Source organism: Stegostoma tigrinum, chromosome 8, assembly GCF_030684315.1.
Source record: "Stegostoma tigrinum isolate sSteTig4 chromosome 8, sSteTig4.hap1, whole genome shotgun sequence".
Taxonomy (NCBI): Eukaryota; Metazoa; Chordata; class Chondrichthyes; order Orectolobiformes; family Stegostomatidae; genus Stegostoma; species Stegostoma tigrinum.
Genome location: NC_081361.1, coordinates 87,430,639 through 87,454,113, shown reverse-complemented (window position 1 = coordinate 87,454,113; position 23,475 = coordinate 87,430,639). Strand labels below are relative to the sequence as shown.

Here is a 23,475-nt window from a genome sequence, read left to right as displayed (position 1 = left end):
GGCAGAGTTGGAGGTGAGTGTAGGTGGGCAGTTAAGGAGGGGATAGGCCGGTCCAGGGAGGATGGACAGGTCAAGGGGGCCTGAAACATCAGCTTTCCTGCTCTTCAGATACTGCTTGGCCTGTTGTGTTCATCCAGCTCTACACCTTGTTAGCTCAGATTCTGCAGCATCTGCAGTTCCTCCAATCACTTAGATAGACTGGGGTTTTTTTTGTTGGTGCAGAGGAGATTGACAATGGGACCATGATGGAGATGCATTCATATTTTCAGAAGCAAAACGACCCACAAGAAGATTGGTCATCTCACTGTTTGGGTGAAGACTGTCCCTCTTGAACAGGTCCCAGCTTCCTCAGATGTGACCATTGATCAAATACCTTTTGACAGCCCATGTAAACCACATCAATAACATTGTCATCATTGACATTTCTGTTACCTCTTCAAAAAAACTCCAGAAAATTAGTTAAGCACAATTTTCTGTTTGGAAGTCCATGCTTACTCTAATCAAACTGTCTTTTCTATGTGATTTCTATTGGAAACAATTGTTCCAAGAAGCTTCCCCATTGCTAAAGTTAAACTGATATCTGTAATTATGGGGTTTATCCATATCACCTTGTTGAACGGCAACATGATGTTTGAAATTCTTTATTCTTCTTGTACCTCATACTACATCGAACCTTACAAAACAACTAATTTGGCCTCAGCTGAGTTATTGTCCAATTTTAAATGCAACACTTTGGGAAGGATGGGAAAATATTTGAGTGTGTGTAGAAGAGTCTTAGAGGAATGTATCCAGGGAAGAACATCTTCAGTTATGTGGATAGATTGTCTATTCTCCTGAGTGAATAGAAGGTTTTGAGGAAATCGGTTTGAGGTGTTCAAAGTCATAAGTAATTTTGTAAAATATATGGAGAGAAACTGTGTTTGTTGGCAGAAGACTTGAGAACCACAGGACACCAAATCAAGGTAATTGGCAAATGAGACAATAACAATTATATGCAGTCAATGGTTAGCATCTGGAATGCACTGCGTAAGAATGTGGTGAATTCAGTCATGGTATTTGAAAGGGAATTGAATGAACACCCAGAGAGAGAAGATAAACAGGGCTACGAGAAAATGATGAGGGAGTAGGATCACCTGAGTTGCTGAATGGCTTCCTTCTGTGCTGGAACAATTCCATCATGCTATAACAGTACGTAGTCATGTTTCCCCTGGTAAATTGACATTTCTATAATTAAAAAAACTGTTCCATGATTTTATTGACATTTTCTCTGATTCAATTAAAACAGATTCCCTTTAGAAGGAAAAGTAAAAACAAATGAAATGAAAGTGAATTGGTAAGAGAGTTTAAAATCATGATGTTTGCATGCAACTTTAGTCATATTGTTTAGACATAAATGTTCACAATCTACTAAATCACTTGTACTTGAATTCTGAAATTGCCAGGTTTACAGTCTTAAAAATGACCAGTTAAGGCGTTCAACTTAAAATTGTCAAATGACAACATAAGTTTAGTAATAAACTGGCATTTTGTGTTAATACTTTGTCAGTTAGATAATAATGTTATGGCGCATTTAATTCATTAGCAGTTTCCTGGTGACCTGCCAATTTAGTTTCCCATCTTCCATGGCAGACAGAAACCTGGATGTGACAGGCAGTGACCTAATCTCACCCGAATGAGCAGGTCAAAGACAGCTTATTGAACTACAATATTACTAAAAGCTGAATGCAGCACAACGGTAGCTGCTTATGCGCCTGCATAATAGGAAGGTTAATAATTGGAATGAAAGCTAACCATATCTCCAAAATTTGTGTCAGAGATAATAGGAATTGCAGATGCTGGAGAATCCGAGATAACAAGGTATAGAGCTGGATGAACAAAGCAGGCCAAGCAGCATCTTAAGGGCAGGAAAGCTGATGTTTCGGGCCTAAACCCTTCATCAGACCCTTCTTTATCCATCTTCTATCCACCTCTCCCTCTCTCCCTATTTATTTCAGAAACACCTTCCCCTCCCCCATTTCTGAAGAAGGGTCTAGGCCCGGAATTTCAGCCTTCCTGCTCCTCTGATGCTGCTTGGCCTGCTGTGCTCATCCAGCTCTCCACCTTGGTATTTCATCTACGGGCCTAGACCCTTCTTCATTTTCTGAAGAAGGGCCTAGGCCAGAAACGTCAGCTTTCCTGGTCCTAAGATGCCGCTTGGCTTGGCCTGCTGTGTTCATCCAGCTTCATACCTTATTATCTCCAAAACTTGAGTTTCTGATCCCTTAACCACAATCGTTATCATGAAAAAATATACCTGAAAAGAAAACAGTATTTTTCAAAATGCTCAGGTGTCTAAACTCCAAATGAGCATTTTTTCCACTGGTTGAATAGCCTACTTGCCCTCCAATAAATTCCCAGCTATGTCTTCTCTGAGACAATATCCTTCTTTGCATTTGATTAATTCCCACTGTCAGTACACCCTACCCAAACCAATCCCTCTAATACTGACTCTTTTCCCTGCATCATCCCATCCCAACAAGAAATAGTGACTAAGAGATACACCTACATTTTAGCATACTTTATGGCCCTTTTAGATATACCTTACCTGGATATCCATTCTCAATTGCTTTGCTTTGTATATTCAACAGTTTGGGTATGCACTTTCTGACATTGTCAGCATTTTTCTTTACAATAACATTCCTTGAGATGCTAGGTCTTTATTTCTTGCTGAATTCCTGCCAAATGCAAAATTTTGATCATTGCCAGGTATACAAAGAAGGCTAATTTTCTAATGAAGCACTCCTATTGAAAGTACTCAAACAAGAATCAACTCTGTAAATTTATTTGTTAATTATTTGTCCTTGTAATGGTATACCAAATCTAAGTGTGTGACAAGTCTGTATTTAATTTTTCCTTGATAGAACTTTAATTTTTGATTCTTTGCACTTCAAAAACTAAATAGTCCTGTGTGCTTCCAGAAATTCACTCCTATGAGTCAAGCATAAGAGGCGATGCAAAGGCAGCCCATGAATAATTGTTCCTTTGATTTTTCCATCAAGAACTTTGGAGACATCTTGCTTTCACTCATAGTCTGGTTTAGTTTTGTAGGGATGTGTACCTCAATTTTTTTTGCAATTCCGCATTGGGTGATTAATGATCTAACTTTGACTTAGAAATGATTAGTGGGAAAGATAATTAAATTCTTATTAAACAACAAAAGCATCAAATTTCTATACCTAGTTACAAAAGTATGAAGAAGTAAAAGGTTCATCAACCCGATAATTAAATGGTTTAAAAGTAATCTATAATTTTTACATAATACTTAAGGGTTAGACCCGAAATATTCTTTCAATGAGGAACCAGTAGTGGAAAATTACACAAAACCTTTTTAATTGGTAATTTTCTTTTTATAATAGCTTTATAAAAGAAATAAGCCAAGGCTGCACATAATCACAATTGACAGTGCTTTCAATCAAATTCAATTCATCTTTATCAAATTCAAATTCCACCATCTGATGTGGTTGGATTTGAACCTTGGTCCCCAAATCATTAGCTGAATTTCTGGATGAATAGATATCAGTGATACCATTGCTTTCGCAGTGGCAGCGGCTGGGGCCAGCAGGAATGTATAAATTCTAGAACCATATACATACTGAATAAATTATTAAAATCTCTCATACATCCAGCAATATAGTGTAGTGAAAGCAAAATGCTGCAGGTACTAAAGATCTGAAACAAAAATAAAACAGTTAGAGAAACAGAATGAAAACAAATTAGAATTAGGTTTATTGACATGTACTCAAGTGCAGAAGTACTGGAGTACAGTGAAAAGTGTACAAAGTCACCATTCATAGCACCATCTTAGGTACAAAGGTGCCCAGGTACAAACTCTTGGGTACAGTGTAGAAAAATAAAGAAGTACCGTTAAAAGTTCACCATTACAGTTCTTCAAAACCCATGTGCCTGCAATCACTCCATGCTGGGCTTTCCCCATGAGCACTGGGCTGAGTCCATCACCACCAACCATCAGCCGGGCTCACCATCTGCATCACCAGCAAACAACATCTGAGCTTGCCAGCCACTTTGTTGTCAAATGCCATCTGGTCTCACTATTTACTTCACCAGTGAATAACATTTGGACTTGCCAGCTGCTTCATCACCAACCAGCATTCATGCTCACCAGCTGCTTCATTGCCAGCTACCAACCGGTCTGCCAGCTGCTTGATCCCCTACTGCCATTCGGGCTTGTCAAAGTCCTGTGGACCCTGCTGCTGCCATGCTCTGGACTCTAGATTCCGATGCTGTTGCTGCCACTGAGAAGGCAATGTTCTTGTGGTATTATCACTAGACTATTAATCCAGAAACTCAGCTAATGCTCTGGGGACTGGGATTCAAATCCTGCTATAGCAAATGATGGAATTTGAATTTGATACAGATGAATTTGATTGAATTCTAATAGTGACCCTGAAACCATTGTCGATTGTGGAATAACCCCATTTGGTTCACGAATGTCCTTTAAGGAAGGAAATCTGTCAATACAGTCTGGCCTACTTGTGACTCCAGGCCCACAACAAAGTGGTTGACACTTAACTATTCTCTGGCCAATTGTGGATGGGCAATAAATGCTGGCTTAGCCAGATAAGCCCACATCCAATGTGTGAATAAAATAATCTCTGCATGTCTGGCAGTATTTGCAGCAAGAAAAACAGAATTTGAGTTCAGTTACTTCTTTGGAGTGCAACTTGTACATTTTTGTTGTTTGACCATTATTACCTTCACCCTTTAATTTTTTTTTTGATTTCTACTGTGTATAGAATATGCTTCCTCTCTTGCAGCCTAATTCAAGCCCAACTAGGATGTATTCCAGTTCAAGAGTTTACATTAACTCAAGATGTAGCCAAGATTTTTAAGTGTGGTGTGAGAGTTACAAAATGTAGGTAAAAATGAAATATTACTTTCAGCACTAAATAGTATTTTGTATTTTTTCCTAACTGCTTAATGAATAGAGATTAAACACAAAAATATTGGAATTTCAATATCATTAAGCATAAAAAGTAATCAGTAATACTGGTTTTATATAAAATGTAATGAAAATGTACAAGTTAGTGATGACTTTTACATAGCAATCTTTTCAACTAGGTTATTTTTCTTCACTGAATAATTTCATTTACTAGCTCTAAACAATTGTCCACTGTAAGTAACAGTCAGATATTGAAAATGGAAGATATATTTCTTTTCTGCATTCTTGCAACTGACAGTTTTAAGGTTGAATGAATTTTAAGTTTATCAGAAGGGAACTCTGCCTTCTAATTCAGTCTTCTCTAATATTTGATCAATAGGCCTTTCAGAATTGCTTATGCAACAAGAAAGTAAAAACTTTATGGCACTATTGAATGCAGTGATCTTAGCCAAATGTTTTAGGGCTAAACTTTGGGAGAACTCTACATATGTCTCCAGACAACTTGACAAAATTGGTAAGCTCATCAGTACTTCATATCTTTTTAGTAAGGTTATGAGATATTATTCTTTTGACGATTTATAGTATGTATTTCGTAGGGAGAGACAGTGGCATTGCAGTAATTAATGAGGGATGAATAATTAAATGCTTACCTAGCTAATGACACTGACATACTGTGAACAAAAAAAAAATATCCCTGGACTGAAAGTCCATTGATCCTGGCTAAAAACGGGACTCATAGGTTTGAATCTTGTTTGGGAACACTTTGCCTTTTCTATTGCACACTGCTTCTGCTCTTGGCATACAAAGAGCTCAGTGTTGAAACAAGGTGGAATTTAAATGCAAATAATTAGTACATTTTTTAAAAAAAATTATCATTGAAAACTAGTCTCTTTAATTCTGACAATGAAGTTACTCTAAGTTATCATGAATGCCAAAACAGTTGACCAAAAAGAATGTTGTCCAGACACACAACAGCATGGTTAACTCTCTTAACTGCTCCCTGAAACAACCTGGGAAACCATTCAGTTGTACTAACAGCTTCAGAAAAGTCAAAAGAAACAACGACCGTAGTGGTGCTGTTTCATTAGAGAGAGGTGACTGGTGGTGATTTAACCTGAGGGTCACCATACCTCAGGTGAGAGGAGGTTGAGAAATAGAGTCCTTTACGGTAACTCCAGCCAGTAATGAGAATTGGACCCATGCTGTTGGTCACACACTGCTTTCCAAACCAACCCCACAAAAGGAATAAAACCATTGACCTTGGCACTGGAAACTAAAATGACATACCCAGGCATGTGGACTTTGCAAAGGCATCTGAGGCCTTGTGCCAAAATTGGGAGGTTTGCCTCACAGACTAGTCCAGTAACAGCCTGACGTAGTAAGGTGTAATTGGATGATTATGACTGTATCCTAGATATCACCATCACTGTCCGGAATTCCTAGAGGCCTGGTACTGAACCCAGAACTCCATCAATAAATGTGGGAGTAGATCCTATATACCAACCACTACGAAGCAGAACCAGAAATGAGGCCAACCACCACATCAGATCCTACCACATAATAACAAGTGGGACAGACCAACAATGCTTTATTGGAGGCACACTGATGATGCTACCTAGTATGGTGGTGAAATGCCTGTGAACCAACCTACCAGCTCAGCAAACAAATCAACAGCACCACCACAACCCGAGCTGCAAATCTTCTCAAAAACTTTAATCATCATCCCTGCCAATGGGACAGGATATGCTCATAAGAGATGTCGCACAGCAATGTACAGTCAAGAGGGAGATGATTGGAATCATGAACATTGATTCCAGGCCTTCTGGAGTCTCATGACATCAAATCAAACATGGGCACGGAATCTGCTGCCCTGCCTCACATGGTGATTCGGTATGTTCATGTTGAACACCATGTGGAAGAAGCTTTGTGGATGACAAAGGCACAATATGTCTGCTGGATGGGGAACCTCACCATCAAGCTGGTGGTGCAAGGCCTGACTAAAGAACATATCTGTCAGACAATGCATGTGGAAGGTGGTGAAAAGAGGGTAACCACTAATAGACCTTGCCTTTGCCATTCTACCTGAAAGAGATGCATTTGTCCATTACAGGGTAAATAGGTTTGACCACTGCATTGTTTTTGCAAAGATGAAGTCCCTGATATACATTGAGGATACTTCCCACTATGTTGTGTGGCACTATCAACCCACTTAACGGGAAAGGCTTAGAACTCTGGACTAACTCAGTGGCTCAAAGCTGGCTTTCCATGAGGTGCTGAGCCCTGTCAGCAGCAAAAGAATTGTATTGAACCACATATCCCTCACTGTATCATTTCCATCAGACTAGGGGATCAATCCTGGTTTAGTGAAGGGGCAGCAAAACATGCCAGGAGCAGCAGATGAAGTTTCAACACTGAGCTCTTTGTATGCCACAAGCAGAAGCAGTGTGCAATAGAAAAGGCAAAGTGCTCCCAAACAAGAATCAGACTTAAGGTTCACAGTCCTGCCTTACTTATTTGGGAACATAGTGGATGTTAAATAACTAATAGGCAGAGGAGGGCATCCCAGAACATCAGTACAAGAGTCAAAGCTGATGCAATTGCGCTCATCTTCAATGAGAAACCACATGAGGTACCAGTTGTTAGCCAACTGGATTTATTTCATGTCATGTCAAAAAACATAAGGGCACTGGATCCTGATAAGGATTTAAACTTTGACAACATCCTGACGTTAATTTTCAAGATTTATGTTGAGAATTAGTGACACTGTAGCAGAACTGATTCAATGCAGCTACAATATTGGCATTTACTTAACAATGTGGAAAGCCCCTCAGCAATAATCCATCCCCAAAAAGCAGAAGAAAAATCAATCCAACTCATTACTGCTTCCATTAGCCTGTTTTTGATCATTAGTCAAGGGGTGAAAGGTGTTATTTTGAGTGCTGTGTAGCGCACTTACATAGTAATAACCTGCTCACTGATGCTTAGTTGGGATTTGCCAAAGCCACTCTACTCCTGACCTCATTACAGCCTTGTCTGGTCAATACTTGGGTAAAGATCAAGCTGAAGAATCCATAGAATCCCTACAGTGTGGAAACAGGCCCTTCAGCCCAACGAGTCCACACAGACCCTTGGAGCATCCCACCCAGACCCATTCCCCCTATAACCCACCTAATCTACATATCCCTGAACACTATGGGCAATTTAGCATGGCCAATCCACCTAACCTGCACATTCTTTGGACTGTGGGAGGAAGCCGGAGCACTCAGAGGAAACCCACACAGACTCAGGGAGAATGTGCAAACTCAACACAGACAGTCGCCCAAGGGTGGAATTAAACCCGGGTTCCTGGTGCTGTGAGATAGCAGTACTAAGCATGGAGTCACCGTTCCACCAAGAGAGAGAAAGAATGAAAGTGATCTCTTTTATATCAAAGGAGCATTTGAACAAACACGGTGTTAAGGACCCCTAGCTGTATTCAGGATAATGGGAGTCCAGGAGATTCTTTACTGGGAGTCATGTCTATCCCTGAGTTTGTGATTATTGGAGACAAATCGTCTAAGCCCAGGATTGGTGTTGTAGGTCCATCCAACTTCAGCTACTTCGCCAGTGATCTTCCCACCAATATAAGAACAAAAGTGGATATTTTCATTGTTAATTGCACAATATTCAATTCCATTAACAGTTACTCAGATACACATCTGTATGCAATAAGACTTGGACAACATTCAACCTGATCTTGACAGTAGACAATAGGTGCAGGAGTAGGCCATTTGGCCCTTCGAGCCAGCACCACCATTCATTATGATCATGGTTGATCATCCATAATCAGTATCCTGTTCCTGCCTTATCCCCATAACCCTTGATTCCACTATCTTTAAGAGCTCTATCCATCTCTTTCTTGAAAGTATCCAGAGTCTTGGCCTCCACTGCCTTCTGGGACAGAGCATTCCATATATGCACCACTCTCTGGGTGAAGATGTTTTTCCTCAACTCTGTTCTAAATGGCCTACCCCTTATTTTTAAACTGTGTCCTCTGGTTCTAGACTCGCCCATCAGCGGAAACATGCTCCCTGCCTCCACAGTGTCCAATCCCTTAATAATCTTATATGCTTCAATCAGATCCCCTCTCATCCTTCTAAACTCAAGTGTATACAAGCCCAGTCGCTCCAATCTTTCAACATATGATAGTCCCACCATTCCAGGAATTAACCTCGTGAGCCCTTGCAGCACTCCCTCAATAGTAAGAATGTCCTTCCTCAAATTTGGAGACCAAAACTGCACACACTAATCCAGGTGTGGTCTCACCAGGGCCCTGCTGCAGAAGGATCTCTTTGCTCCTATATTCAATTCCACTTTTTATGAAGACCAGCATGCCATTAGCTTTCTTCACTGCCTGCTGTACCTGCATGCTTGCTTTCATTGACTGATGCACAAGAACAACCAGATCTCGTTGTACTTCCCCTTTACCTAACTTGACTCCATTTAGATAGTAATCTGTCTTCCTATTCTTGCCACCAAAGTGGATAACCTCACATTTATCCACATTAAACTGCATCTGCCATGCGTCCATCCACTCACCTAGCCTGTCCAAGTCACCCTGTATTCTCATAACATCCTCCTCACATTTCACACTGCCACCCAGCTTTGAGTCATCAGCAAATTTGCTAATATTACTTTTAACGCCTTCATCTATATCATTAATGTATATTGTAATCAGCTGCGGTCCCAGGACCGAACCTTGCGGTACCCCGCTGGTCACCGTCTGCCATTCCGAAAGGGACCCATTTATCACTACTCTTTGCTTCTTGTCAGCCAGCCAATTTTCAATCCCAAGTCAGTATTCTGCCCCCAATACCATGTGCCCTAATTTTGCTCACTAATCTCCTGTGTGGGACTTTATCAAAGGCTTTCTGAAAGTCCAGGTATACTACATCCACTGGCTCTCCCTTGTCCATCTTCATCGTTACATCCTCAAAAAATTCCAGAAGATTAGTCAAGCACGATTTTCCCTTCATAAATCCATGCTGACTCTGACCTATCCTGTTACTCCTATCCAAATGAGTCGTAATTTCATGTTTTATAATTGACTCCAGTATCTTTCCCACCACTGACGTCAGGCTAACTGGTCTATAGTTCCCTGTTTTCTCTCTCCCTTCTTTCTTAAAAAGTGGGACAACATTTGCCACCCTCCTATCCGCAGGAACTGATCCTGAATCTATAGAACATTGGAAAATGATTACCAATGCATCCACAATTTCTAGAGCCACCTCCTTAAGTACCCTGGGATGCAGACCATCAGGTCGATCTAACAATCTATCCAACACCATTTCCTACCTAATATAAATTCCATTCAGTTCATCCATTACCCTAGGTCCTTCAGCCACTATTACATCTGGGAGATTGCTTGTGTCTTCCCTAGTGAAAACAGATCCAAAGTACCTATTCAACTCTTCTGCCATTTCATTGTTCCCCATAATAAATTCACCCGTTTCTGTCTTCAAGGGCCCAATTTTAATCTTAACCATTTTTTTTTCTTTTCAAATACCTAAAAAAGCTTTTACTGTCCTCCTTTATATTTTTGGCCAGTTTGCCTTAGTACCTCTTTTTTTTTCTCCACGTATTGCCTTTTTAGTTATCTTCTGTTGCTCTTTAAAAGTTTCCCAGTCCTCCAGCTTCCTGCTCATCTTTGCTATGTTATACTTCTCTTTTATTTTTATACAGTCCTTAACTTCCCTCGTCAGCCACAGCCGTCCCTGCCTCCCCTTAGGATCTTTCTTCCTCTTTGGAATGAATTGATCCTGCACCTTCTGCATTATATCCAGAAATAACTGCCATTCTTGTTCCACTGCCATCCCTGCTAGGGTATTGTACCATTAAACTTTGGCCAGCTCCTCCCTCATAGCTCCATAATTCCCTTTGTTCAAATGAAATACTGACACTTCCAATTCTCCCTTCTCCCTCTCAAATTGCAGATTAAAACTTATCATATTATGGTCACTACCTCCTAATGGCTCCTTTACTTCGAGGTCCCTGATCAAATCCGGTTTGTTGCGCAACACCAGATCCAGAATTGCCTTCTCCCTGGTAGGGTCCAGTACAAGCTGTTCTAAGAATCCATCTCGGAGGCACTCCACAAACTCCCTTTCTTGGGGTCCAGTACCATCCTGATTCTCCCAGTCTACCTGCATGTTGAAATCCCCCACAACAACTGTAGTAATACCTTCGCGACATGCCAATTTCAACTCCTGATTCAACTTACACCCTACATCCAGACTACTGTTTGGGGGCCTGTAGATAACTCCCATTAGGGTCTTTCTGCCCTTAGAATTTCTCAGCTCTATCCATACTGACTCTACATCTCCTGATTCTATGTCCCCCCTCGCAAGGGACTGAATATCATTCCTCACCAACAGGGCCACCCCACCCCCTCTGCCTGTCAGTCTGTCCTTTCAATAGCACGCATAGCCTTGAATATTCATTTCCCAGGCCCTGTCCAATTGAAGCCACGTCTCAGTTATCCTCACAACATCGTACCTGCCAATTTCCATTGAAGCCTCAAGCTCATCCACCTTATTTCTTATGCTTCGTGCATTCATATATAATACTTTTGTTTCGTTACTCCCCTCACCCTTCCTATCAATCCCTATTTCACTTGGCCATATTGTGCGATCCCTTCTTGAGTTTTCTGATCCGTTGATTCTGTTGTCTTTCTTAACGTCACTTATTCTCACTTTTGCTTTAACTTCATTCTTAAATTTCCAGTTTGTCCCCTCCCCCCAACTACTTAGTTTAAATATACCTGTGTCTCAGTGGCAAACCTGTCTGCCAGAATGCTGATCCCCCACCTATTAAGCTGCAACCCGTCCCTCTTGTATAACTTATCCTTACCTGATAACTGGTAACTGCCATTTGATCCACAAAATTGCCAGCCAGTGATCATTACCAGCTATAGAGAATGTAACCATCTCCCCATCACACTCAGTGATGTTACATCACTGAATCTCGAGCTATCAACATCCTGGGAGTTATCATTGACAACAAACTTAACTGGAGCAGCTATATGGATTCTGTGGCTCTGAGAGTACGTCAGAGGCTGAGAATTGTGCAACAAGTAACTCACCTCCTGACTCCCAAAGAGCCTGTCTGTCTTTTACAAAGTACAAAGCATGTAGCTTGTTAGACCAGAAGCATTCAGTATATTATTCCCATTATTAGCTAACTCCAATGGTGCATCTGAACTTCTTCACCCTGAAGGACAATACAAAAGTTATCACTACATTTTTCATTTCACAAGGTGCCTGTCCATATTCCAGATAGTGGATTCTCTTAGAAAAGTTAGAAGTTGTGAATGCTAAGGAACTTTTAAATATCTGGGCTGGGCCCAAACAATGGTTGATGAGGCTCTGCTTTCTGTTTCTAAACAATTTTTTTTTCACTTCAACCAAAACACCATCCTTGCTCAGAACACATGTAGCAGCGGATTATTTTTCTGGAAAGATTATTAGTAAGAACAATGCCTTGCATTTCAAAAGAGACTTTGTCCCATCTACATTGTATAATCATACAGTTATGAATAGATTTTTTTCTACAATCGTCCTTGGCATTCTTGGGATGTTTAAAGACTTTTCACATAAATGTGAAGTATAACTTCTTGTAGTTACATTGACAAATGGACACACAATTTCAGTGTAGCAGTATCATGATAAATTGCCAGTAAATTTATTTTCCTGGTTTGTTAATGAAGAAATGTTTACCACTACATCAGAAAAACTCAGCTTTTTCAATTTTTGTACATTTGTCAAAGCTGGCATGTAGGAAAGGAAATAAGAGGTCAATTTAATATCTCAGCTGAATGGTCTTTCTTCTGACAATGGTAGGACTTTCTGTAACTGCCCAGAAACATCAGACCAGAGCAAATAATTAAGCCTCAGTCCATTAAAATTAAGCCAGAGGCTAGAGTCCCAGGTACTAATTCCATCTATAATCCAATTAAAAGCAACATGCCATGTAACAATCGAGAAAAAGTCTGGAAAGAAGGCAATTTAAATTTGAATGTCTTGAATTTTCTGGCCCCACTGGAGTACACGTCTCTCTTAGGAAGGTAATGCATTACCTCTGCTGGAGCTGGCAAGAGCCCAGATGCCTTTTAAGGCAGTAAATGGCACATTTCCCAGCATAGTCCAGGAACTACTCCAATTTCATACTCACTTGAGCAGAAATTAACTGTTCAGTTCTTCCATAGGGCTTTTATAAATGATAACACTTCTCAACATGTCACGAGGAGAAATTCACGTTAGTTTAAGCCCTCAGGTTATTTAGTTTGCTCCATAAAAGACACCAGACAAACCTTTCACATCAGTCAGAGGTTCACCTGCATACCCATCAATGTGGTCTATTGCATCCACTCCTCCCGAAGTGGCCTCTTGTATATCGGAGATACCAAGTGGAGGCTCAGAAACCACTTTGTAGAGCACCTGTGCTCTTTTCGCAACAAACGGCAATGCCTTCCAGTCATGAACTATTTCAACTCCCCCTCCCATTCTCTGGCCTCCTCCAGTGTCACAATAACGCCATAACACCACCGGAAACTGGAGGAGCAGCACCTCATATTCCACCATGGGAGCCTACAGCCCAATGGTCTCAAGGTTGACTTTACCAGTTTAAAAATCTCCCCACCCCCGGCCTCATCCTGTGACCAACCCTCCCTCTCATCTCTGCCTCCCTGACCTGACACAACCTGTCCAACTTCTGTTCACCTGTCTGTTCCTCCCAGCTCACTGACCAACCTCCAGCACTGCCTACCTGCACTCACCTATCACCATCCCACATATCTTCCCCAGCCCCACCCCTTCTCTCTCTATTTATTTCAGAGCTCCCTTACCCCTCTCCCATTTCTGAAGAAGGGTCCAGACCTGAAACATCAACTTTCCTACTCCTCTGATGCTGCCTGGCCTGCTGTTTTTGTCCAGCTCAACACAGTGTTATTTCTGACTCCAGCATTGGCAGTTCTTACTATCTCTCATTATTAAATTTGAATTACATTAGTTTGACATGTTTTTGCAGCCATTTCACAGTCCTTAATATTCAGTATTTAAGATTGTAGTTATTCATTCATCAACTTTCAGCCTCCAGGTATACACATTTTGTTTTATAGCTACATGTAACCACTTATTTTTGCACTTTTTTGTGTTAAGGCACTGGTTTCTCAGACATTTCTGTTAGTCTAGTATCATAGCGAATGGAATGAATATTCCTTCAACTATGAAAAATCCCAGAAACAAAAGCAGAAGTTGTTAAGATTAAACCAACATTTTCCTAGCTACCATCAGTTCTGAGGTAGGATCACCAGACACAAAACATTATTTCTTATTTCTCTTCAAAGATGCTGCCAGACCTGTTGAGCTTTTCCAGGAACTTCTGTTTTTGTTCCTGATTTACAACGCCCGCAGTTCTTTTGGTTTTTATGATAAACTCCAGTTCATGTTGCAGTAGAAAGCAGCTTTCATTGGTACACTCTATGGGGTTGTCGAAAGGCAAAAATTGCTTTTTTGATGGATTGTTCAGCCATTCTTTGCAAATTGATGCTGAAATAACTCCACAAAAGCCAGTATCCCATCACAGAGTAACCCTTTATTTACAGTTGAACAGTCCTTGACTATAGTACTGCCTCATACAGAGTCAGGTACCAGAATGTCAGTTTCTCTAACACTCAAACTTTATGTCAGTGAGAGCTCTGTGATTGGACCTGATTTGCTGACGCCATTACAATCACTAAAGGTTTATTTCTACAGAAGGAGTACCAGATTATAACTGAGTACAAATCTGTGGAAGCATGCAAGCATGTGTTATAGAGTCATAGAGCTGTACAGCATGGAAACAGACCCTTCAGTCCGACTCATCTGTGCCAACCAGGTATTCTAAATTAATCTAGTTGCATTTCGCCAATATCTCTCTAAAGTCTTCCTGTTCATATACTCATCCAGATGCCTTTTAAATATTGTAATTGTACCAGCCTCCACACTTCCTCTGGCATCCCATTCCATACAGACATCACCCTCTGCATGAAAATGTTGCTCTTAGGTCCCTTTTACATCTTTCCCTTCTCACCTTAAACTTATGCCCTCTAGTTTTGAACTTCCCCACCACAGAGAAAAGATATTGTCTATTCACCTATCCATGCCCGTCATGATTTTACAAACTTCTATAAGATTACCCCTTAGCCTCCAATGCTCCAGAGAAAGTAGTCCCAACCTATTCAGCCTCTCCCTGTAGCTCAAACCTCCAACCCTGGCAACATCCTTATCAATCTTATTTGAACCTAACAAGTTTAACAATATCCTTCCAATAGTATGAAGACCAGAACTGCATGCAGTATCCCAAAAGTGGCCTAACCAATGTCCAGTACAACTGCAACATGATCTCTCAACTCCTATACTCGAAGTACTAACCAATAAAGGCAAGCATACTACTATCCTACCTACATGTGATTCCACTTTCAAGGAACTATGGATGAACTGTGCCCTCCAAATTCTCTTTGTTCAGCAACACTCCCTAGGACCTTACCATTAAGTGTAGAAGTCCTGCCCTGATTTGCCTTTCCAAATGCAGCATCTCATATTTATCTAAATTAAGCTCCATCTGCCACTCTTGGGCCGATTGGCCCACCTGACCAAGATCCTGTTATGCTCTGAGCGACCTTCTTTACTGCCCACTACACATCCAACTTAGGTTTCGTCTCCTATATTTACATCGAATCATTTATATAAATGATGAAAAGTAGTGGACACAGCATCAATCCTTGTGGCACACCACTGAACGCAGGCCTTCAGTCTGAAAAGCAACCCTCCGTCGCCACCCTCTATCTTCTATCTTCGAGCTAGTTCTATACCCAAAGGGTTATTTCTCCCTGTATTCCATGTGGTCTAATCCTGCTAACCAGTCTACCATGAGGAACCTTGTTGAGTCCCTTACTGAAGTCCATATAGATCACATCCACTGCTCTGCCCTCATCAATCTTCTTTGTTACTTCTTGAAAAAAAATAGATCAGTCATTTTTTGTAATCCGCCATGCAAATTGGTGTCTACCTATGTCAGTTATCTGCTGCTTGGCAGCCAGAACCGAGTTTTCTAAGAAAATTTCAGATGGCTTTGTGTCTGTCACCTGCAATGATGAATGTTGGCACATAGTACAAGAGCTGCACATGGAGCTGGGTATTTATCTGTCTCAGCAATACAATAACACCAACTCAGCATAAGCACATGAGCAGAACCTTTTGTTGAATTTGGGTCTCACATGCCACTTGGAGAACTAGCAGATGACCCCTGGTGCCACATTTTAGGAAGGCCAGCCAAACCACATGCTAATAAGATAGTTCAAGGCCACTGGCAGACATTCTCCTGGAATTAAGACTCTGGGGCTTGAGGTATCAAACAAGAGCTGTTACCCAATCAGGAGCTGGTAAATCTTGTGCTCAGCAGCATCATTGAGCAGTTAGCAGAACAGTTAAAGTAATCAGGCCAATACATTATTGCTGCGGCACAGACTGACTGGGAAAGTTCATGAAATTTACCTCTTCATGCCTGAGGGGACTGCCACTGACTATGAGGCAGCAAAAGGGAATATTTTAAATATGTATAATTTATTATCCGAGGCATATAGGCAAAATGTTAATTGAAAGTGTGGTGCAAGATACAAGTTCAGACTTCATAGGAGAGAAGAACCTCAGATTTTCACGCGGTAACTCTTAAAGATCATATTTATAAAAATGCCTGTATTTGGTATGTGGACTATAGAAGTGGGCAGTGAAAAATTAAAACTTAGAAAGGCAAGCAGCACAACGAGCAAGTTCAGTTGCCAATACCAAAATGGTCTTTAACTAATGTTAGGATTAAGAGAGTAACAGCAAAATCTGAATTGTTGTTGGCCTAAATTTTAGTACTTTGAATTCGTAGTGACCTAGTAATGAACATGAGAATTGCTATTTCTGTTTGTTTTTTATGGCAGGGAGGTGCCACAATTACATTAAAATGTGGACTATTAATTTTCAACTTACAACGTCTGATTTTAATGCATGGGATCTTCATCAATTAAAATGGTTTTACACAGGAAGAAACCCAGAATTAAAAGGGCTGCATTGATCACATGACCAAAGGGTTGAGGCATGCTTAAGGAAATTAATATGGATTGTCTGAACTGAAACGACCATTTCATTTAAAGATATTGAAACCAATCAACTCAGTCATGAAACTTACACATGTTTCAATTGATTCTTGTCTGAAAAGTTCTGTATTTTGGACATGAAGGTTTATGTGCAGTGATCCAGTTTTGAAGGACAATAAATAGATTTTGGAATACACAAACAAACTGTATTTCAATATGCTTGGCAGAGCAACAAACAAATGGAGAAAGATAGTGGATCGGTAGCAGCAAGTATTGAAACTCTTATCTCTCTGCTTTGTTCTCATCATCCCAAATGCCAGCACCAGTGATAAATTAGAAAAATATCCATCCAGAGATCAATAATTCTATAAACTTCACTGACACTGAGTATACAGGACACCAACTAAACAGCAATAGGATCAGGTTCAACTGTATCAACTTGAGGACTCTAAGAACTTTTTAATCTGCATATTTTTTATCTTCCTAAAGTATTAGACACTCTCCCCTTTTAAACTTTACAACTGTTATGTGTGTTGGATGTTGCGTGTGTCATTTTTTACTCCAGGTTAGTAAATATTAAAATTCCTTTCTTTCACAAAAAAACTTTGTCAGTGACTCCTTAATTATAATCTAGTGACTACATTTCAATTAAAATGTACGTTAAAAATAATTAACATTTTGTTGGACAAACCAAGGGGCTTAAAAGAGGAGAGCCAATTCATTCGCCACCCTGGTCATAACAAACTTTGCAAGGGATTCCAATTCTTCACTGTTGAAGAACTAGTTTCAGAACTTTCCCCAAAGCCACTCCGTTGTGGACTTCCTCAAAGACTGGCCAGTTCACCCTCCTTCCCCAGAGCTGTACTCCCTTAGATTCTGAAAACCACCTACTCACACCTACTCACAGGCACAACTCCTGCTTTTTCAACTGGCTTCACCAAACTGGTGCTGTCCTTGCATTTCTCCAAGCTCAAATATTTCTCAAGTTCACAATGCAAAAACAACTTCACATTGCTCTGAGTTGCACTGAACTATTGATGACACTTGGCTTCTTCTATTATGCCTGCTGGTCCAAGAGCTTTTCTTGACCCCTAATCCAAATGCTTTTCACTCCTGGCTGTCCAGATTTTCTAAGTCTGGATGACTTGGAACTTTTTCGTTCCTTTTTTGGAACCTAGTGGCAACTTTTCAAGATGGAGTCTCTTCTCCATGCACAAAATGTCTGACTGATTAGCAGCCTGAAGGTAGCAATCTTTTCCTCTGACCGCCTCCATCAATCTGTCTAAAATGGATTATTCACTAACATTCAAATGCAAGAACACATGGAACATTCTATTCCCTAAATGTTATAACTTTCATAGCATGCTGTTTTGCCCAGTGCAAAAAAAGTTTTCATTTCAAAACCTGCAGTAAATTGTTTAAGGATGACTTCCTTATTTCATACTAGAGACTTTCAAAATACAAATCCAAACAACTGAATTGCCTTGATCCTAGATGTTCACTGTGTGAAGCTACAAAACCATTCTATAACCACCACCATCGCTTACCTTTAGCCTCATTTACTGTAAGTATTCCAAGTACAAATTCCTTGGTTGACCATTGTAAAAATGTGGATCAATGTAGACAATAAATGGAAACCTTCAATTTTGATGCTTCAAATCACCAAAGAGCCACACACATTTTAAATATTTCATAGTTCTGTTATAAAAGTACAAGTCTAGTGGATTAGTCTTCTATGAATACTACCCTTCACTTATACTCACTCCTGTTCCCTTGAAAGTCTCGTATAATGCACCCTTGATTGCTAACGTATCACATAGATTTTATCACCTAAAACATTTCTACAGTTTAATAGTGATGTACAATGTAATTCCCCATTGTTATTATATTTACAGGTCCTACTTTGTCTAATGCTATGGTAAATGCAGGCCTTACTACATTCCAGAAGATAGAAGACACAAATGCAAGAGAATTAGAGCTGGTATTAATTTTTCAACCAATTCTTGATTCATATAAATAAATCTCCCCTGATATATTTTCATGGAGCGTCCTGTGCTTTTATTTTTGTCTCTCTTTCTCCTATCCGTTAGGTATTGCTTGGTTATTATATGTTTCATGAAGCATCATCAAACCCTGTTTATGGATGAAGACCATAAGATAGAGGAACAGAATTAGGTCATTTGGCCCATCAAGCCTGCCCCACCTTTCCATTCTCCTGCCTTTTCCCTATAATCCTTGTTAATCAGGAATTTATCTATTTCTGTCTTAAATACGCTCAATGTCTTGTTCTCCATAGCCTTCTGCGGCAATGAATTTCATAGATTTCACGTTTTTATTGAATCTGGTTTCACCGCCTGTCATGGTGGGATTTGAACCCATGTTGCCAAAACATTGGCCTAATGTTCTGGATTGCTAGTCAGGTTGCATTACAACTACACCACTGTGACACCACATGCCGCTGAATGTCATGAGGTAATGGTTACATTCCATCTTGTTGGAGATAGACATTTCCTGATGCTTATGTGATGCGCACATTACTTGCCAATTTTGGGCCAAACCTGGATATTGTCCAGGTCTTGCTGCCTTGGATCTTTTCAGTATTTGAGGAATCACAGATGGTGTTGAACATTGTGCAATCATCGGCAAACCGAGCTATGACTTTATAAGGAAGGAAGGTCTTTGGTGAAGCAGCTGATAATAGTTGGACTCAGAACACTACCCTGAGGAATTCCAGCAGAGATGTCCTGGAGCTGAGATGATTGAACTCCAACATGTTCTGTTGTACCAAGTATGATTTCACCCATGGAGATCTTTCCCTGATTCCCATCGACTCTAATTTTGCTAGGTTTTCTAATGTGACACTTAGTCAACTGCAGCCTTAATGTCAATGGCAGTCACTCATACCCCACCTTAGAATTGAGCTCATTTGTCAGTGTATGAACTATGTCTATAATGAGGTCAGGAGTTTAACAGTCCTTGCAGTATACCCTGAGCTTCAGGTTTTTGCCCAGAAAGTGCTGCTTGATCAGACTGTTGATGACACCTTCCATCACTTCACTGTTGATCAAGAGCTGTGTTGAATATGTCCTGCTTCCTGTGCACAGGACATAACTAGACAAGTTTCTACAGTGTTGGGTAGATGCCAATGTTGTAGCTGTTCTGGAAGAGCTTGGCTAGGAGCATAGAGAGTTGTGGAGCATATGTCTTCAGTATTATTGCCAGAATGTTGTTAGGGCCTGTAGCCTTTGCAGTATCCAGTACCTTCAGCCATTTCTTGATACGTGAAATAAATCAAATTGCCTGAAAACTGACAGTTGTGATGTTTGGGACCTCTCGAGGAAGCTGAATTGGATCTTTGATTTGGCATTGTGGCTGAAGATTGTTGTAAATGCTTCACCCTAGTGTTTTGCACTGAATTACAGAGCTTCCACATTATTGAGAATGGGGATACATGTGGAGCCTCCTCCTCCAATGATCTGTTCAATTGTCCATGACAGCTCACAACTGGATGTGGCAGGCCTGCAAAGCTTAGACCTGATCCGTTAGTTATGGAATTGCTTAGCCCAGATTATAATTTGTTTATACCATTTGGCATATTAAGAGTCCCGTTTTATAGCTTCATTAGGGTGACCTCTCATTTTAGGTGTGCCCAGTGCTGTTCCTGGCGTGTGCTCCTGCACTTTTCATTGAAACAGGGTTGATCCCCTGGATTATTGGTAATGATAGAGTGAGAGATATGCTGGGTACTGAGGTTGCAGGTTTTGTTGGAATACAATTCTACTGTTGCTGATGGCCTGCAGCCTGAATGGCTAGATCTGTTTGAAATCTATCCCATTTAGCTCAGTGGTAGTTTCACATGACATGATAGAGGGTATTGTCAATGTGAAGACGTGACTTTGCTTCCACGAAGTCTCTGTGGTGGTCACTGTGGACAAGTGCTTGTGCAACAGGCAAACTGATGAGGATAAAATCATGTGTATTTTCTCCATGCTGTATGGACCTATTTACTATGTGTTGTAGAAATGTTTTAAACATTGACTTAGTTTAATTCACATACATTTTATTGCATTATAGTCAATATATAAAAGTTCTATGAAAGTGGAGAATCATGATCATTGTTATTTTTGTAGATTGTAAACAGACACCCTCCTTTTGGAAACCAAATAAGAGAATCTGTTCTTCATCTCCCAAAGTATGACCTCAGTGTTGAACAGGTAATCTTTAGATTATTGATATTGTGCCATTTCCTTTGCAGTCAAATGGATGACCAATAGTATTTACAAGAAAGAAGTCATTTGTTCATATTTTGCTTATTAATAATTGTAATTATTTATGACTTAAATTCTTTATACAAGAGAAGGTTTTGATCACTCATGATGGTGAAATCAAGTACCCTTTGTGTTTAAAATAATGCTGAAAATCACAAATAAAACACTTCCTTCACTGAACAAAAACAAGTTGCTGAAAAGCTCAGCGGGTCTGGCTGCAGCTGTGAAGGAAAAACATAGTTAATGTTCCGGGTCCGGTGACCCTTTCTCGGTTCTTACTCAGACCTTTCTCAGAACTGAGGAATGGTCACCAGACCCGAAACATTAACCCTATTTTTTTTTTTACAGATGCTACCAGACCCACTGAGCTTTTCCAGCAACTTAGTTTTTGTTCCTGATTTACAGCATCCACAGTTCTTTTGGTTTTTACTTCCTTCATTGAGGTTTTTAAGCTCGTTGATTACTATAAAGTATGTTATGCATTCATTCATTTGGACTTTTTTTCTTTTGAAGCTTGCAAGATACCATGAATCAGTGGCAGAAATTATTGTGAAAATCACCTTAACAAATTATCAACAGCTACGGGAAAAGAGAACAGCGCCTGACAATCACCACACTTCCCTAATCATCGGAGATGCAGATAACCAAGTTGTCTATAAACAAAAAATCACGCAAGTATCTAATCTATTAAGGCATATAATGCAGCGTCATCTGAAAACTTACAAATGGAACTAGTTAATTTTTCAAAGCTTACTTGTCACAGTTAAAACCTCAACCCTGTGTCTGCATTCAATCTACATTGGGTATTAAAACTACCTGCTGTTTGCCAGAAACCAGTTATACATTTTCTAATACATTTGCAGTACTCCCATCCAAGAAATCTGTCTGGATTCGACATTGGATGTGTATCAGACTCATTTTTCTATATGAATTTAAGTAATTAACCCTTATGTGGTTACATAAGTAATTTGGATTGAAAATTACGAATTGAATACAGACAAAATTCCATTGTTGGAGTGGTTGGTAAATGGCAATGGAGTACAGCATGATATTTTCTACAGGGCATTAGGATACCATCACAGGTTCATTAGGTAGCAGCAGACTACAATGGAAGGATAATCCCACATAAGAAATGTTAGTGTTGATATTGAAGGAAAAATCATGCCAGTGACTTTGAATTTGCCCATTGGTCCTGAAGAAATGACTCACATAAAGTGTTTTGATGTTAACTTATTTATATGTTGGTAATATTATTGTTTGTCTATTGAGTGGTTAATTGGCTGAATCCTAGTTGAAGTCTGAACGTGATCATCATACTTAACATTTCGGGATCTGTATTTGGTCCTGGAAGAGAAAAACTATAGAGTGTGGAAATTTTAATTTTAATAACTATAATAAGTCTGTAATAACTCAGGAAACCTATCTGGAAAGGAACATAATTTGTTACCGAACACCAATATAGAGCAATTATTCATAATATGTAGGGGCTAATACCAGACTGAGACAGAAAGTTCTGTAGACCCATCCCCTTTGTTTCATATCCGGAAGTGTTATTACACACAACTGAATGGCTTTCCCACCACCAAATTGCCTTGACTTTCTTCCAATGACTGACCACCACCAGTAAATTACCCATGCAGCCAATTAGGTATTTACATGCAAAGTTATGGGGTCCAGATCTTTTTCTTTGTGTACCCAAAAGTGTTAACACACTCAACTGAATGACTTCCACACCACAAAATCACCACATCACAATGGCTTTTTTTCGTTTTTAACTACAAACCACTATTAGTAATCACCAATGAAGCCAATTAGAAGCTCATACGCAATACAAACCATCAAAATTGAGTTGGGGTAGGAAGAATGGGAAGGGAGTTGAAGGGGGAAATAAATGTATCCCAAAGTGCCCACCTCTCTTTAAGGACAGTGAGAGCATTGATGGACACCATGTGCCCACCCTCCAAGGACACCGGGCACAAATGTAACCACGGAAGAGATGCAGACAGTTGGCCTCCACAACTTGCTACCTGGACCTATTTATAGCCAGCTTGTCCAGACCCAGGAGCAGACCTTCAAGAAGGTCCTCTGATCCAAACAGCCCTTCCATA

At 40.1% G+C, this 23,475-nt stretch overlaps 1 protein-coding gene across 1 annotated transcript in view; it reads left to right on the top strand.

Moving 5' to 3' along the window:
* The window catches only part of hfm1 (helicase for meiosis 1), a 196,441-nt gene that overhangs the window by 144,333 nt on the left and 28,633 nt on the right, over positions 1–23,475 (top strand). The window contains exons 21-26 of the mRNA XM_059647692.1: positions 1,286–1,333; positions 4,815–4,912; positions 5,319–5,453; positions 18,995–19,080; positions 21,230–21,313; positions 21,881–22,038. Coding sequence (XP_059503675.1) covers positions 1,286–1,333; positions 4,815–4,912; positions 5,319–5,453; positions 18,995–19,080; positions 21,230–21,313; positions 21,881–22,038 — 609 coding nt within the window. The remainder of the gene's footprint in view (positions 1–1,285; positions 1,334–4,814; positions 4,913–5,318; positions 5,454–18,994; positions 19,081–21,229; positions 21,314–21,880; positions 22,039–23,475) is intronic.